General features: G+C 41.7%; 1 protein-coding gene across 2 annotated transcripts in view; it reads right to left on the reverse strand.

Moving 5' to 3' along the window:
• TRIM24 (tripartite motif containing 24) overlaps positions 1–15,886 on the reverse strand; it is a 43,618-nt gene extending 27,732 nt beyond the window's left edge. For both annotated transcript variants that reach the window (XM_060776855.2, XM_060776854.2), the window contains exons 1-3: positions 15,348–15,886; positions 1,022–1,140; positions 256–403 (exon numbers count right to left, since the gene is read on the reverse strand). In XM_060776855.2, the coding sequence (XP_060632838.2) occupies positions 256–403; positions 1,022–1,140; positions 15,348–15,753 (673 nt within the window). In that variant the 5' untranslated portion in view covers positions 15,754–15,886. The remainder of the gene's footprint in view (positions 1–255; positions 404–1,021; positions 1,141–15,347) is intronic.
• Positions 15,887–18,961: the final 3,075 nt, after the last annotated feature.

Below are 18,961 nucleotides of genomic sequence, written 5' to 3' on the forward strand. Positions count from 1 at the left end.
AAGGGGCAATTTCTTTTTTGATATGAGTTAAGATACAATACTTGCATCAATCCACAAATAAGTAGACCCAGGTTTTTTGGGTTGATTTTTTGACTGAACTTTCTAGGCTTGTATCTGAGTATATAGGGTAATCTGATATGAATTCAGATAACTGCAAAAAACAAAACAAAGGTAAATATCTACATGGAGAATCAAGTTAGATCTAAATAAACAAAACTTCAAGCAGATTTGAGCAGTAAGCACAAAATCCCTTACCTGGAGGCACCTCCTCTTTCTGTCTGACTGTATGGTCTTTTGTGAATTTCACTCTCTGATGAGCTCGTATGCAGGTTTTACATAACCACTCAACACACTCTACACAAAAACCATTGGCTTCTGCATTGTCTTCACAGCTTGTACAAACCTGGCAAAACATTGAAAAAACATTGATCAAATCACTGTTTTCAATTTCAGTGACATCACTGGAAGTAACAAGGAAGACAGGCAAGGAATTGTGCATGCCAATCAGACATTTATCTTTACCATTCACAGACATTTACCTAGCTACTTCCACCTTAAAATTGATGCTACCACAGCATTGCAAAATGGTATTTTGAGCGGAAATCAAATCAAAACACACAAAGCTGATCTTAGGTGCATGATTCAAAGTGTTAGCTATTAACCATAAAGTCCTATATAGCTTGTGTCTTGTCCACATTATCTGAAAAACTTCATACGCCTCCCTGGATTCGGAGATCTTTTTGCAGTCTCACCACTCTCACAGATATATTTCGTGTGAACGTAAGAAAAAGCCCAACTAGATGGTAACCTAGCTCTGGAACTGCCTTCCAAGAGAGGATATATTGGTACCCACAGCTGCGTCTCGTCAAATAGCTGCCTTTGGCAACTGATTGTGATGTGGAAAGAATTTTTAATAATTTTGCTGAATTGTCTGTGTTGTTTTTTAAGTTCGTATGCTTTATTTTAACATTTGAATGTTTTAGTGAAATGAACTTTTAAATTATACACATTTAATACACACCTGATTTGACTTCTCCACTGTACTACTGGGAACCTCAGTAGTATCTTTCACAAAGATGTTATCAATAATGTGTCTTTCTGCACATTCCTGGCCACATATTGGGCAACGAACAACACCAACTAGTAAAAAGGGGAAAAAACAAAACAAAATGGTTGCAAATTAATTTCAAAAAGCCTTCCACAGTCTTTCTATTTTCTCTCGGTAATATTACCTTATTCCCCTTATTTTAGTATGATAAGCTGGCCCAAAGTATAAATGCTAATTTCTTTATAATGGAAGATTCCTTATTGCAAAATTATGGTCAAATGGGAGATATTCAAGACAGTGGTAGACAACCATAATTCTCCTGTTCCAGAATTAAACCAATCAACACTATTTACACTCTACGTTTAGCCACCCATAGCAAGCAAACACATCATCATAGGCTATCACTTGTGGTTGAGTATGACTGTCTTCCATGATAGAGTATTGGCGGTGAGTTCACAAATGACTATTCTAGATCTGCATTGTCTTTTGCAGTGAGGACATACACTTCCAGATTGAAGGCGGTTCCAACAAGGGTTTGTTTGACACACCTTCCTCTTGGCACATTTCTCCCTTTCATCTTCTACTGATGCCTCTTCAAAATCCACAGCGCTATTGATAACAATTGGTCTTCAGTGACAACGCACAAGGGCCAGACCTTCCCAGTTCTTGATGTTTATACCACATTTTTAAGGTCACCTTAAGCCCATCTTTAAATCTCTTCTGCTGTCCACCAACATTCCATTTTCTGTTCTTGAACAGAGACTAGAGCAGTGGTTCTCAACCTGGGGTCACCAGATGTTTTTTGCCTTCAACTTCCAGAAATCCTAACAGCTGGTAAACTGACTAGGATTTCTGGGAGTTGTAGGCCAAAAACATCTGGGGACCCCAGGTTGAGAACCACTGGACTAGACTAGCTGCTTTGGGAGATAGTGATCAGGCATTCGGACAACGTGGCCAGCTTAAATTGATGGTAGAGAATCATCGCTACGGTGCTGGTGGTCTTTGCTTATTCCAGAACGCTGATGTTTGTCCAACTGTCTTCCCAAGAGATTTGCAAGATTTTTGGAGGCAATGCTGATGGAATCTTTCCAGAAGTTAAAAATGACATTTGTAGATGGTCCATGTTTCGCAGGCATACAACAGAATTGGAAGGACAATAGCTTGATAAAAAAGTATCTTGGCATCCCTACGATCTTCAAACACTCTCTGCTTCATTTAAAAAAATGTAAGAGTACATTCTGCTTTTAATTATAAAAAGGACATAACACAGGAAAGTGCCATAGCCAAACCTCTGCTAGGTCTAGCACTTTAAGATGAAGGAAGTAAGTATGTCACATATCCAGGCAAAAAATCTTATAAATTAACTTGGCTTTTCAAAATAGGAAAACTTGAATATTATTTATATAATATAATTTTTTAATCTTCTACTTTATTCCTCCAGGTAATAGTATTTGTATGATCTGTAGATAAAATAGTTTTAACTGCCAACCACTGTACAAAATTATACGTTTGGCCACCCATAGCAAATTATAGTGACTTAAAGCAAACCATTGTTTGAGAATTATTCATATTATATACATTTCCATTACTTTTAAATATTAGCACACACCATTTAATACAGACCTGTTAATTCAATAGTTTTCACACTAAATGACCATTTCTTTTCACTCCTATTAATTTTTGAGCTACAGAATAAATTATTTTTGTAAACTCCTCTTTCCAAAAATCTATGCAGAATCCGAAAGTATAATTTTTATTTCTATCATGGCCATAATGGCTTCCTGGTCTTTTCCACAAAGATCATTCTTCAATTAGCTTTTAATATTTCATGACTCTTAAGATCCTGGACCTTCTTTATAAATGTGTTTATATATGTGGGGGTTGTCTTAATAAAATATCAGTTATCCAATAAAATAACTGACTATAGCAACTTCAAAATGCCTATCACATACACTAAGAAACCTCAATCCTTATGTAGCTGTTTTCCACCTGAGCAGAAAACAGACAAATACACAAAGAAACCATGAGCACACTTGGAGAAAACTAAGATGCAAGAGAAACAGGATGCAATATGTTCAACAAAAGATTTCCACATTACAAACAGTTGCTATGATGATGTCAAATGTAATGCATTAATGTCAAAAAGGTGTTTTCATTATGCTACCCAACTGTCCCAAAATTACTGGCTGCTAATTTATAGCCACTTTCTAGGAAAGTTACAGTTCTAATCTATCACCAAAATGTCAGTCCCTCAGATAAAAGGGTTTAAGAAACACTGCCATGCATTTTACTTCTGATATAACCAGGTTGTCTGTTTTGTATGTTTTATAAGCACTAAATGAAATTGTTAAATACAAGGAACAATACTGGAAGATATTATCATAATGATGGTACTTTTTCTTCCTATACTTTGAAGACTGGAGAGGAAAGAAGGAATCAAGTTCTCAATATGGATACTGCTATTCTTCATGTATGTTATGTCAATGCAGAAGCTAGTAATTTGCAGAACCATGGAAATCTATGGCATCTGTAATTCTCTCACTTACACAGACCCAAGTTGTGGATCATGGGTTTTGATGGCTACAGTGGATAAGGAACAATAAGATAAAATTCAAAATAAGGAAGATGTGGATCTTGGAGGCCAGGGAAGTCAGTAAATTTAAATAATAGTGTGAAACTGGTCATGAATAGGATTTCATCCTCTGTACCAGGACCAGCTGTACTATCCCGGCTGTGGAACACCCTCCCTGCTGAAGTTAGACAGGCGCCCACCTTGATGGCCTTTCGTAGGGGCCTGAAAACATGGCTCTTCGAGCAGGCCTTCAACTGAGTGTATCTTGGAATGACACTGGAATGAACTAGGACTACGAAATTCGGCTATGACCCTAGGACTTGACGAAGCGGATTTTTAGTATAAGTACATGTTATGTTGTATTTGTCTGGTTTGTATTGTCGGAATTCACTGTACACTGTCTTTCTTTGTTGCTGTTCACCGCCCCGAGTCGCCCTCGGGCTGAGAGGGGCGGTCAATAAATGCAAGAAATAAATAATAAATAAATAAATAAATAATAAATCACAAATAATAATCTTGGCTAGAAGCATTTTTAAAACTCTAGCTTGTAAAATTCAGTTCAATTTTATTATGCCTGACTGCTCAAAAAAAAAAAAAAAGGAAACAAAATAGATACAGGAAGAATATAGCTAAGCATGCTGATGAAGAATGGCAAACTGAAGACTAGTCAGAAACTATTCAATATGGTGGAATCTAGAGAGCTTCTGTACTGATGGTTTCACAAGCCCCACCTTAGGAGTGGATAGCGTACTCCTCTCTCCATGCATTTACTACCTCTGTGTCAAGAAAGTAAAAGTTCCCCCTAGAAACCTCTTGTTATAAGTAAACCTTCCCACTGGACGAATGTAACTAGAAGCAGATAATATGGTGGTGTTTTTCGTTTTTTAAAAAATAGACCTACAAATCCAAATCCAAATTTGTAAAGGCAAACTGATATGTTTTGATATTTAGAGAAAGAATCATTCATTCATTAGACTATGATAGTAGAAATGTCAATGTCTTTTACCATAGCATCCAATATTGTGTCTATCATAGAGTTTCCTAAGTATTTTCTAGTGTAAAAGCTCATTGGTTTTGGTATCTCTTTGTTACCTCTGCAAATCTATTTTGTCTCTTTTTGGTTTTAAAGTGCAGAAAATTAGGAAAACTTCGTATTAAAACACTCAACTAATTTTTAGTGCAAGGCTTTTTTCCCTATAACTTTTATAGACACTGCATTTCATGATAAGGACCTTAGAATGTTTCTGCAAATGTACCAAATTAGAAAAAATAACAGAAAATAGTGTGTGTGTGTGTGTGTGTGTATGTGTGTGTGTGTGTATATATATATATATATATATATATATATATATGAGGGTTATCAGGAAAGTAAGGTTACAAGATTTTTTTAAAAAAATACAATGAATGAATATATTTTAATAAAAATTACATGGATTGTAGAATAGGTATTACATTATTATTCCACATAATCACCATTCAGTTCAATACATTTTGTTATCTGTGGGGAGAGTTTTTGATGCCTGTGTCATAGAAGTTACCCTCCACCTTTTTCAGCCAGTTCTTCACTTTGATTTTCACCTCGTTGTCGGAAAAGTGTTTTCCACCAAGGTGTTCCTCCAATTTTGTTAACAGATTATAGTCACTGGTTGCGAGATCGGGGCTGTGAAAGGGGTGGCTTAAAACATCTCAATCAAATGAAGTCAACAACTCTTGTGTTGCATGTGTGCAGATGCGCATTGTCATGAAGGAGACAGACTTCTGCCGTCAGCATCCCACAACATTTGTTTTGGATGGCTCTGTGAAGTTTCTTCATGGTCTCACAATATATTCCGCACCCATTTTGTCACATGCTGTCTTGACATTACATCCTCTCCATAAACTGAAACAATTTAAGGATGAATCGCAGCAGCATTCATGCCCTTATCATTTAGGTAGTGTATTATAGCACAAACTTTGCACTTGGAGGGAAATGGAATGAAGACACTCATCTCTAATCTTCACCAAAACGCCAGTCGGTGAGCTACTGATATTGGCACTGCTCGTTTACTTCTGCTGGCTTCCCACTACATGGCAGTGATACCAACATCCCCCACAAAAAATCCCTGTGAGAACTACGTGCCTTGTAACCTTACTTTCATGATAACTCTTGTAGATTTCTAAAGCATAGGAGTAGGGAACGCCTTCTACCCCTGAGGCCAAAATCCAGTTGAAGAGGTTGGAGGCTGCATTCCAATAGTAGGATAAGGGCACAGACCAAATAATAATAATAAAATAAATTTTATTTATATGCCGCCACCATCTCCCAAAGGGACTTGGGGCGGCTCACAAAGAACTCAAAGGTGTGAACACACAAAATGTAAAAATTGCAGAAACAATAACATGAAACAATAACAACCAACATAAATATCTCCCTTCACAAAGCCCCCGGTTAAAATCAATACAATACAGCAATATAACAGTAATAAAAAAAGATTTCTCTCAGATGTAAATGTTCCAGTGTGTCCCAGCTGAACAGCTTTCATACATGGAAACCTTGCCAGACTGCAAACATGTGATGTCTTTTCAGCATGCAAACAAAAATGTATTTGAATGTACAGCCTTTCTAAATCTTCAATAGGGCCTTAGCCCTGATCACTTATCTCCTCAACCCCACTACAGTACAGTAGGTGAGTGATACTGATAGTGACGGTCTTTGGGTATGACAGATTTTGATAGAATGATCAAAACATGAAAACATCAAGCAAAGAAAATCTTTTGATATATGTACCATTTATCCATGTGAAGACAGCATGTAGAATTCACAGCAAATTATCCACACTGAACTAAATGCAATACTACTAAAAGTAGTAACTCAAAAACTAGTGGTAATCCAAAGTCTGGTAGTTATCCAAAGACCTTCACTTGCACATCTGGCAAGTTACAGAACAGATACTTGTAGCTTCTTGTTTTTAATAGCTGTAGCTGCTCTTGCTCCCATCCTCTCAGCTATGGTACTATCACAGGAGAGATAAGAATGAAGCCATTTCTCTTCCCAACCCCCCAGAGCTCTGAGCAACTCTACTCAGGTCAACAGACACTAGTTTTAAAGGCCTGGCTTATTTGGTTGCCAACTCTGTGGACTGTGTACAAACCTAGAAAGGACAAAGTGTAACCTATAACGTTTATATGGTATTAGAAGGCTTGATGTAGTAGAATGTGTGATGTATTATTTGAACCTTGTGATAAGTCTAAGAAAAACACACTAGAAAGGGATTGAAACACCAGCATTTCTAACGAAACTGAGATGTGACCAAGAATAACCTTTCAGCTAGTGGAACTATAATGGTAGGCAGTGAAAGTCTTCTCATATACCAAGATCTTTAAGATTTGAGTCTCCTAGTAAAACACAATCAACTCATAGTTAAGGACATCTGTTCTGGTTGGATAACTGATTGCATTGGCGAGCCTAGGAAGAGAATAAAAGGTGTCAAGACAGAGCAAGCAGATTAGACTGCCTTTTGCAAGCCTGCAAGTTCCTGAAAACTGTGTTGTTTCTGATGGAATGATAAATTGCCAAAGCATGTTGAAAGACAGGTTGAAAGATATATCATGGAGGTAAGAAAAAGAAATTCTTTACTCCTATCTAGGCTACACTGACATAGATATATCAGTATGTCACATTATGAGTGTAACACATGACCATTAGGATTCTTACGGATGTAACGGGTACTGTTAAGATTTAACAGTGCTCAAGGAGGTTATCCTACGTGTTTACAGATGCCTGCTTAGATGTGTAAGCATCTCATCTCAACAGATGAGATTGTATTCTTTGATGAATAAATGGTTATAGATATAATATATCTATATTATACTGTGCTCAATCAATGAGCAAGGAGAGCTCTAAGTCTTTCAGTAATCTGGAGGTACCTGGTTAGAGCAGAACACAGACTAACAGCAGTTTTTCATTCCAAATCAGGAAGGTTTTTATCTTGCAGATTTCAGTAGCAAATATACAAACAGCTCTATACAAATATAAGTCTGTCCTTATCTTACTCTCAGCCAATTCTCCGAGGTAGTAAAATGTAGACCTCTCACTCCAATGTCCATCAACACCAAATCACCAACAAACAACATATTGGCTATTTCACATATACACAAAGCCCTAGCCAATCATTTATTGCATTGCATCGTGTTGCATCACTCCTAGTGCTTAGACACTACCTCATGGTCTTGCATCATCCCTGGTGCTTGGACACTAACTCATGGTCTTGCGTTATACATTTAGCTCGCAATGTTATCCTGATCTAGCAATTAGCTATCGGGATATCCCATCACATTTGGCTTCTTGCTAAAATCCTAAAAATACAAGGGCATAATTCTGCATGTAGTACTTTTGACAGGGTGGCGTATGTGAACCTATCATTTAGAATGAGTTTTCCGCCAAACTACTCAATTCAAAAATTTTCCATGAGTTAATGCTCTCTGGAGCTGCAAATCTGATTTATGCACACAGATCACAGAAGAGTAAAATATGCCTCTATTTAATGGAGAAAGCATCCCCTTCAATCAAATCAATTGTTCTGAGGATCTGACAAGTAATTCCAAAGCAAATTAAATTTGAAAAAAATACATCTGCATTATAGGAAAAAAAATCTTTTGTAAAACACATATACATACGTGCGTATACCCACCAAGGTATAACATTCACCTCGAGTGTTACTAATTTTCCCACAAAGAGTCGTGTATCTGTCTATACACAACCATGTCAGAAATATTTTTTGGGATTAATATTCCTAAATAGATATCACTGGCAAAGACAACAGCAGAAATTGCTTTGCCTGTTTAGGTAAATTAATGAAAGACTCTTCCCTTGCTACAGCATATTTCACTTCTTCACAACTTCCTCAAAATATTCTGTTTCTTTTCTCCTGTTTCTCATTGGCACTATCATTCATTATGTCCTACTCTTTGATAAATAATCTGATCAGGGGATTTCAAACATTGGACCCACATGGCTCTCTTAAAGAGCCAAACATCACTGTCCACAAGTGACAAAGTGGTAGATTTATAGTTTGGCATAATCAGTTTGCAATTACTAGTGAGCATTATTATTACAATTACTAAATGGTTTGCAATAAATTAAAACCATTTCTAGCATATTTACCTCTGAGCAAGAGAAAAAGCTCCCTACACCAAATGTCTCTATCTCCCAGTCACCTCAATTCAGTTCCACCTTGTTGCTATGCTCAAGCAGGTAGGCATATGCACATGCCTATGTGTTCCTATTGCTACTATCCAATGCCAGATTGTTCTTCTGAGTTGGGGAAACTGGCCATTGCTCCAGTTAGAAGATGGGGTAGCAGCTTTTTTTTCAATCCATCTAAACTTCAATTTTCTTCCTCCTTGTTCTTTCAAATCCTTCCCTCAAACTTGGCTGGAATGTCTCTTATCACTTTTCTCAATTTGGCATAATGCAAACCTTTCTAAATACACCTATGCAATACATATGTACATGAACTACAATTGGCATCATTCCAACCAAAAAGCTGAATAGTAGGCAGAAAAGATACTGAGTAGTCTGAACCTTGATACATTTCTGCTGGCCAAATTCTGGGAGACCCGTGGATCCATTTTTGCGTGCCTGCCGCAAACAGGCAGGATGCCAAATAGCCGTTTCTAGTCCGCAGTCGAAGGCTCCTCTTTCCGTTCCTGGTATCCTTTCCTTTCTTCCTTTCAAGGGAGTCACAGAGAAAATTGGAACAAGAGCGCATCTTTATGGCCGGAGTTGAGCATCGCCTCCAGATCCCAGAGATGAAAAAATGAAAAGGGCTTTGTCTGTGTATTGTATGTTATTGTTCACTGTGTAAAAGGCATTGAATGTTTGCCTTATATGTATATACCATAATCGCTCTGAGTCCCTCTGGGGAGATAAAGTGGAATATAAATGAAGTGTATTATATATTATTATCAATTTGTTATTATCAAAACAAACAACTCAGCATCTATATGCTTGTCCACAATGTCCTGCCTCATGCAGAGAGGAAGAATTGTTTAAAGCTACAGACAATGTGGTCGCTGTTACCCTTGTTTGGTCTAAAATTATTTAGCCGCTTGTGCTCCTTCCATTTTTATCAGTTTTATTCTTATTTATGCAATGCTTTTAACACAAAATAAATAAATCAATTGGTACTACCTGACCGGGAAGGTAAACGATGCTTGTAAAGATTTCACCAATTTGTAACGAAGCCACCACTTTGTAAGGGCTTATTAAATTGATAGCGTAGCTAATATCTAGTAATACTGAATTGGTCTTTCTTCAATGTGTAGCTGGGTTTTCCATAGCAACCCAGCTTAAAGTGAGCTGAGCTGGCTACCATCCCCCCCAGTTATGCAACTTTAAATACTTACCCTTTCAAACGCCTATCTATAACTATACATAACAAGTTTATTCTTTCTTTGTGATATTTCTGTTGTAATAAAGATTCTCACTGGGTTTCTCTCACCCTTTCCACTCATACACTAACTACTAATATAAATAAGTCAACTCGACTTATCTAAACTACCTAGGCTAAAAGCGAGACAGGGCCTTTTCTGTGGTGGCCCCCCGACTCTGGAACACCCTCCCCAAAGATCTTAAGACAGGCCCCTACATTGGCAGTCTTTAGAAAGAACTTGAAGACCTGGCTGTTCCGATGTGCCTTCCCAGAATAGGAAATCTCCAATACCAAGTCCCAGAAGCACTTTATTAGAACTAAGACTGCCGCACACTGCACACTGCACTTACCCTATAATCCTTATATACCACCTGTCACATCAGCACTTTTAATTCTGTACCCATTACTCTGGCCCGACCCAGTTTATTGTGTTTTGGTGTATTGTTTATTGCTTGTTGTTTTGTTGTTTAATATTGCTTTAATTGTTTTTAATTTGCTTTAGGTTTTGTATTGTTATGCTGTGTATTGAGGCCTTGGCCTTTGTAAGCCGCATCGAGTCCTTCGGGAGATGCTAGCAGGGTACAAATAAAGTTAATAATAATAATAATAATAATAACTGTAGATTAAAATTCACACTTCACCACAATGCTCCATGCAGTCATGCTGGCCACAGGACCTTGAAAGTGTCTACGGACAACGCAGGCTCTTCGTCTACGGACAACGCAGGCTCTTCGGCTTAGAAATGGAGATGATCACCACCCCCCAAAGCCGGAGCTGAGAACCACTCTTCAAAGCCGGAAGGGCAAACATTTACCTTTACCTGTGATTGTTGTTTCTAGGCTCTGAATGCTTGCCTTGTGTCTGTGTTTGCTGGAATCCACCCTGAGTACCCTCAGGGAGATAGGGTGGAATACAAATAAAGTATTTTTTCACCAACAAAGCAATAAATGATCTCTGACTCTGCCCACCAGCCTGCATGTCTTCAGTGGAATCAGTTGGAGTTTGGCACAATGAGGGGATCCTGTGATTTCAGACAACACTACTGGTGCCCTCACAAACCCCAAAACTGAGAATTTTGTTTTACATGGATGGCAAGTATACCACTATATGTTCACCAGAGCAAACCATCATCTACACAAGTTTATACTGTGCCTGATCATTTCTTTCTTTCCAGGCAGAGAAAAGGAGGAAAATATATTCTGGATTTTCTTATTGTATTTGAATGTTACTTTTATGACTGTGAAATCTTATGAGTGGACAAGTGGGATTTATAAATAAACTTGAATATGTAATGTTATCCAGTATTACATAAAAACAAGCTTTTCTACTGAATATTACTCTGGAAGGTACTGATATAAACCCATTTCCTTTTCAGGACAGTTCATTGGCAATGAAATATTGCATCAATTAACCTATAACAAAACAAAACAAAAAACTAAAGACATTACAAGAAAGTATGTAAATAACTTTTGGTTGAAGAAGTCAGAGCCATCGAAAATTCATAAAAGTACAAAGAAGCCAAGTCACCAAATAGATATTAAAAGGATATAAAAACTGAAGGAACTTCCGCTATGAGAATTTTACATGCAACTTTTAAAAGAATGAGAAGACGTGTATAAAAACAAATTCAGGTTAATAATAATGACAGATTGAATAATCTGAAAGGATATAGAAGAGAATATATAATACAAAGACATCAATTTGTCCCTGATCACCCCTTGCACTTCAAGTTGCCATGAAACATGCAACATTTTTTTACTCTTTATCTCCACTAATAGCCAAATATCCAAAATTTCAATATATGTCACCCAAAAATTAAGATAACACAAGCATAGAAACATCAACTTAATAACCAGCAATGGCCTTAGCCAGAAGTCCCTCACTGAAAGTTATCAAGTGTTATTTTTAAAGTGTTGTTCCCGACATCCTCAAATAAACATTAATACAACAAATTCTATTTTGCCCAATACTTGACTTCAATAGGGATAATAAAGGGACCATTTCATTGAACTAAGATCTGGCAAGGATTCCTGGCTCACATCTACAGCAAACACAGGATGCTGGGCATAAACAATAGGAAGTTGCAGTCAATTATGGTTTCCCTTCCTAAAGGCAGAGTTTTAAATGGCATCTCAGTTCCTGCCCAGCACCAGAAATACCTACTCTGTCAAGAGGCAGAAAGTGGCTACAAGCACGGCACTTAAAACTGCTACAACCACATAGTACTGTTTATTTTTCAGATCCCATCTCTCAGGATGTATCCCACATATGCGTTTCCGGTTCTTCTCAACCCACCACATCTCTCCATTCTTTATGCATCTGATGGAAGTAGGAACTTGCCTCTCGCAAGATTACACACCAGCTACCTTGAACAAAATCCATTATTCCAAGGCTCCCAAATCTGAAACTGTCTATATGGGTGGCTGACGCTGTGAACCCCTTTGTTTTCTGATGATTCGACATATACATGCAGAACATTATTTTTAACATGATTTTTAAAATTACCCACAAGCTATGTATATAAGATATATATCAAACAGAAATGATTGTCACGTTCAGACTTGGGGTCCCATCTTCAGGAGTCTCCATACAGATATACATGCAAATAGTTATTCCAAAATCCAGGAAAAAGCCCTAATGCACATTTCTGCCCCCAAGCAATCCCACATATGGGACACCCAACCTAAAGTTCTCTTGTTTACAAAATGGCAGGACAGCAGTGGAGGTAATGGAACCTCAACTTGTATTTGAAAAAAGACAAACAAACAAACCAGGATAACGGCTGGTAAAGGTTTCCCCTGACATTAAATCTAGTTATATCTGGAGGTGGTGCTCATCTCCATTTCTAAGCCAAAGAGCTGGCACTATCCATAGATGCCTCCAAGGTCATGAGGCCAGCATGACTGCATGGAGCACCATTACCTTCCCACCAAAGTGGTCCTATTGATGTACTCACATTTGCATGTTTTTGAACTGTTAGGTTGGCAGAAGCTGGGGCTAACAGCAGGAGCTCACCCCGCTTCCTGGATTTAAGCCACCAACCTTTCGGTCAGCAAGTTTAGCACCTCAGGGGTTTAATCCGCTGCACCACCAGGGGACCCTTAGAACTGCCTTATCTGTCCCTTATTTACAAAATGATACAACATACATGATTATAAAATGGGACAATATGCACAAACTTTGTTCCACACAAAAAATTATTTAAAGTATTGAATAAAAAAAACCCAAATCCACACTTCTGGTCTGAAGCATTTTGAAGAAGCAATACTCAACCTGTGTTTGAAAACAATAGAACTGCATTACAATCCCTTTATTTATACAAATGCCTTATTAAATAAGTGGAGGTACCAGCGAGCCCCAGCTTTGGATAAGGGATACTCAACCTATACTGCTTGAGGAATTCTTAAAAACAGGGGAATTCCAGACAAGAAACAATCAGGACCAGCTAATCACCCCCCCCCCCAAAGGATTCCCCCAGGCAGGAAGCAGCTAAGCTTTGGAGCTGGAAGGCTGTTCAATGATAATAAAAGTGTTCAATTGCAACAATTCACACTTGCCTCAAACAGACAAGAGTTCTTTCTCTCACCCTGGACATTCCACAGATAAATCGGAATATATTCGGAATGGATAAAAAGAGGCAAAGGCAATGTAAATATTGTACAGAGATGGGAAAAGCTGAGCTCATGGATGGAGTTAGAGTTCTAACGGAAATGTGGTATGGGTTCAGGGTGGGGGAGGGGAGGGAAGAAAAACAAAAACAAAGGAGTGAATGAACTCAAAGACATACTAGATAAGTGAGTGGACAACATTGAATGAAGGAGGTGAAGGATAATGGAAGGGTGTAGAGAAATGTGGTTATAGACAACTTGCATGTAATAATTGTATAAATCCCTCACAAAGCAAAATATCAATAAAAATATTTTTTTAAAAAAACAAACCACACAACCTCTAAGAATGCCTGCCATTCGTAGAGGTGAAACGTCAGGAGAGAAATGTCAGGAGAGAATGCTTCTAGAACATGGCCATACAGCCCAGAAACCTCACAGCAACCCAGTGATTCTGGCAATGAACACCTATGACAACACATTATACTGCTTCAACTTGACCTGAGGGTCTTTATTATTATTAACTTTATTTATACCCCACAAAATCTCCCAAAGGACTTGATGCGGCTTACAAAGCCAAGGCCACCAACAACAACAGCATACAAATACAATAAAATTCATAAGCAAATAATAAAACATCAAGCAAAACAATAAAACACTAAAAACAATGACACCATGACGCATTTAAAACCTAAAGGCCGGGCCAAATGTAATGCACAAATTTAAAAAGCGCTGGACTTGGCAGGTGATATGTAGAGGTTTTTTGGAGGTAGGTGCAATGTGCAGACAATCCTAAAACTAACAAAGTGCATTTGGAACATGATGCCAGGACTTTCCTATTCTGGAAAGGCACACTGGAACAGCCAGGTCTTCAGGCTCTTCCTAAAGATTGCCAATCTTTGGCCAGGAATGTCCCTCTCAAATGAATGTCACGTTTACGCTGAGGTCCCATTCCAATGGCTGCCAGTCTGCTACCAAGCACAATTCAAAGTGCTGGCTTTAGGCTATAAATCCCTAAACAGTTCCGGCCCAGGTTACCTGTCTGTATCTCCCTCTATGCACCATCTCGGAGGTTAAGTTTGTCTGGGGAGGCCGTGCTCTCGGTCCTTCACAGGTGTGGCTGGTGGGAACTAGAGACAGGACCAGGCCGGTAGCCAGGATTTTGTTGGGGGGGGGGGGGGGGCCGAGTCTGAGTGAAAGAGGGTCTACCCTAGCAAACCTTTTGTATCATTACCCCAATACCCCCATGCATATAGGATATATTGAGTATAGTGATCAGATCATGATATGAATAAACGTAACAGTTTAAATAATGCACCAGTAAGGCCTTTTCGCGAACCACCATGAGAATTTCGGGGGGGGGGGCGAAGCCCCTCAAGCCCCCCCCCCCCGCTACATGCCTGGACAGGGCCTTCTCAGTGGTGGCCCCTCGCCTGTGGAACTGCCTTCCCAGTGACATTACATCAGCCCCCTCCCTCCTATCCTTCAGAAGAAAGGTAAAACTTGTCTGTGGGATCAGGCCTTTGAAGACTAGTGCAGTGCAATTAACAGATCTGTAATATAGGGAATGACTAGGAAACGACTTGAGGTACGCGGCTGAGGAGGGAGGGGCCTGAGGCAATTAGGAATGGTGGGAGTTGAAGACCAAAACACCTGGAGGGCCCAAGTTTGCCCATGCTCGGCACAAGAGCTACTCAGCTCTTCCTCACCTGGGTTGCAGTGGAGCGGCGAGGGCGGCGCGGCTGTGGCCGGGGGCGAGGCGGAGGCGGGCGTAGGCGAGGGCTGGAGCGGCGGCGGGGGGAGCGGCGGGTCCTTGGGGCCTGCGCCGCCGGCTCCGGGCGAGGGAGGGGCGGCGTGCGGCGGGAGCATGAGGTAGCGGTGGGGCGGCGGCAGGCAGCGCAGGCACAGCGAGTGGAGGCAGGGCAGCAGCTTGGGCCGCCGGCTCTGGATGTGCTGCCCGCACACCCCGCAAGTGTCCAACAGGTTGAGGCGGGAGCCGGCCCCCTCGGCGCCCTCCCCAGGGCCCTGACGGCTCTCCGCCTCGTTCTCCCCGCCCATGGCCCCCGCCGGGGCGGACGGCGTCGAGGGCCCGGCTCCTGAGGGAGAGGCCTCCATTGTTTGCCGCTCCTCTTCCCTTCCCTCCTCCTCCTCCGCCTCCGCCTCCTCACCGAACGCCCAGAGGAGGTCGCGAGCGCACACAGCAACCGCCGCGCGACCAACGGCCACTCTGGACCCGCCCCCTTTCGCTCTCCCGCCCGAAGCCACGCCCCTTTCCCTCTCCCGCTTCTTGGCCTCTCCGTCCCTGACGCGCTCATTCAGCCCCGCCCCGCCCCTCCGGTCGCCTTCTCTCTCTCTACAATCGTTGCCTCATACTAAGCCACGCCCCTTTAGCTGCGAGGCTCAAAGCGTTTAGCCACGCCCCTTTCTCTCCCTCTTCTTGGCCTCCGTCCCTGAAGCGCTCATTCAGCCCCGCCCCCTCTTCGTCCCCAACCATTGCTCCATACTAAGCCACGCCCCTTTAGCTTTGGGGGCTCAAAGCGGATAGCCACGCCCCTCACCGCTCCAGCCACGCCCCTTTTCCCTCCCTCTTCTTGGCCTCTTGGTCCCTGACGCAATCACTCAGCCCCTCCCCCTCAGTCGCCTTCTCTTCGTTCCCCCAACCATTGCTCCCTACTAAGCCACGCCCCTTTCGCTCCGCTAAAAGCGGTTAGCCACGCCCCTCACTGCTCAGTCCCGCCCCTTTCTCTCCCTCTTCTTGGCCTCTCCGTCCCTGAGGCACTCATTATGCCCCGCCCCCTCAGTCGCCTTCTCTCTTCGTCCCATTGCTCCCAACTAAGCCACGCCCCTTTCGCTCGCGCTCAAAGCGGTTAGCCCCGCCCCTCACTGCTAGGCCACGCCCCCTTTCTCTCCCTCTTTGGCCTCTCGTCCCTGAGGCGCTGATTATGCCCCGCCCCCTCAGTCGCCTTCTCTTTTTCCCCCAAACATTGCTCCCTAATAAGCCACGCCCCTTTCGCGCGCGCTCAAAGCGGTTAGCCCCGCCCCCTTTTCGCCCTCTCCGTCCCCGACGCGCTCATTCAGCCCCGCCCCCACCTCAGGTCGCCTTCTCTCTCTCTTCGTCCCCTCAACTATTGCTTCCTACTAAGCCACGCCCCTTTCGCTCGCGCTCAAAGCGATTAGCCACGCCCCTCACCGCTCCAGCCCCGCCCCTTTTCTCTCCCTCTCTTTGGCCTCCGTCCCTGAGGCGCTCATTATGCCCCGCCCCCTCAGTCACCTTCTCTCTCTTCCCCCAACCATTGCTCCCTTCTAAGCCACGCCTCTTTTCTCTCCCTCTTCTTGGCCTCTCCCTCCCTGACACGCTCATTCAGCCCCGGCCCCTCCGCAGGTCGCCCTCCCGCTCTCTCTTCCCAACCGTTGCTCCAGACTAAGCCACGCCCCTTTTGCTCTCTGCCTCGAAACTGTTAGCCACGCCCCTCCCGTCTTCCAACGCTTTCCATTTGACCACAGCTGGCTCCTCCCTCTCGTTTGACTCCGCCCTTGGATTCCCTTCTATAAAACCGTCTCCTCTAGAGTTGCTGGACATTGAAAGCAGAGGATGAAAGCTGTTAGCCACGCCCCTCCCGAGTTCTAACGCTTCCCATTGGACCACAGTTGGCTCCTCCCCCTCGCTTGACTCCGCCCTCAGATTGTATTCTATATATCAATGGTTTCCTGCAGAGTTGCTGGACAGTGAAGAACGAAGAGAAGCTCAAAACTGTTAGCCACGCCCCTCCCGCGTTCTAACGCTTCTCATTGGACCACAGCTGGCTCCTCCCCCTCTCTTGACTCCGCCCTTGGATTGTCTTCTATATATCAATGGCATCCTCCAGAGTTGCTGGACAGTGAAGAAAGTAGAGAGGAAGTAATTGGATTCAATTCTGCTATTGAAAAATAATTTTATGGATCTCATGGATGGATGATGGATTCTTGAAAAGATAAATAATGGATTCTGGAGGAAATCAACATTGATGTTTCCCTGGAAGTCAAGATGACTGAACTGAACCTATCATGGCTTCAAACTACAAGAGAGGAGATTCCATCTGAACATTAGGAAGAACTTCCTGACTGTGAGAGCCGTTCAGCAGTGGAACTCTCTGCCCCGGAGTGTGGTGGAGGCTCCTTCTTTGGAAGCTTTTAAGCAGAGGCTGGATGGCCATTTGTCAGGGGTGATTTGAATGCAATATTCCTGCTTCTTGGCAGGGGGTTGGACTGGATGGCCCATGAGGTCTCTTCCAACTCTTTGATTCTATGATTCTATGACCAGACTCACTCAAAAAGAAAATACAGATGGATACTTATTCAATATGCTTGAGTTTTTTTTTTTATTCCCCCCCCCCCCCCCCCGGTTTTGGAATACCTGGATCTACATATAAACAAGTGAGATAGGACCCAAAGCAACAATACATTTGTTTATGTGTATCATGTATATCTTACATAAAATGAAGACAATTTTATTTCATTATTATTATTATTATTATTATTAAACTTTATTTGTACCCCGCTAGCATCTCCCGAAGGACTCGATGCAGCTTACAAAGGCCAAGGCCTCAATACACAATATAACAATACAAAACCTAAGCAAATTAAAACAATAAAGCATAATAAGCAACAGGCACTAACAATACACTAAAACACAATAAAATAAACTGTGCCGGGCCAGAGTATTGGGTACAGGATTAAAAGTGCTGATGTGACAGATGGTATCTAAGGCATTATAGGGCAAGTGCAGTGTGCGGTGTGCAGCAATCTTAGTTCTAGTAAAGTTCTTATGGGATTTGGTATTGGAGATTTCCTAATCTGAGAAGGCACATCGGAACAGCCAGGTCTTCAAGTTCTTTCTGAAGACTGCCAATGTAGGGGCCTGTCTAAGATCTTTGGAGAGGGTGTTCCAAAGTCGGGGGGCCACCACGGAAAAAGCCCTGTCTCGTGTCCCCACCCAGCTCGCATGTAGCTTCTAGGCAATTTTACACAATATTCGGCTGTTTTAAAGCGATTGTCTTGCTCCAAGTTCTTTTTTAATTGAATCTTTGTAATTTAAAAGATAAAGGAAAAGAAATACTGTTATGAATGACTTTTCAGTGACTTATTTATTTTATTTATTTATCGTGTCAGTAGCAACCAGACAATTGTATTACATTTTAAACAAATTTTTAACAAACAGACAAAACGGAGCTTGCAAGCTTGGTAGTTGATTAAATGTCCTTTGACCAGTAGCTGGCCACTTGGAGTGCCTCTGGTGTTGCTGCAAAGAGGTCCTCCATTGTGTATGTGGCGGGGTCAGGCTGCA

The sequence above is a fragment of the Anolis sagrei genome, chromosome 5 (genome assembly GCF_037176765.1).
Source record: "Anolis sagrei isolate rAnoSag1 chromosome 5, rAnoSag1.mat, whole genome shotgun sequence".
Taxonomy (NCBI): domain Eukaryota; kingdom Metazoa; phylum Chordata; class Lepidosauria; order Squamata; family Dactyloidae; genus Anolis; species Anolis sagrei.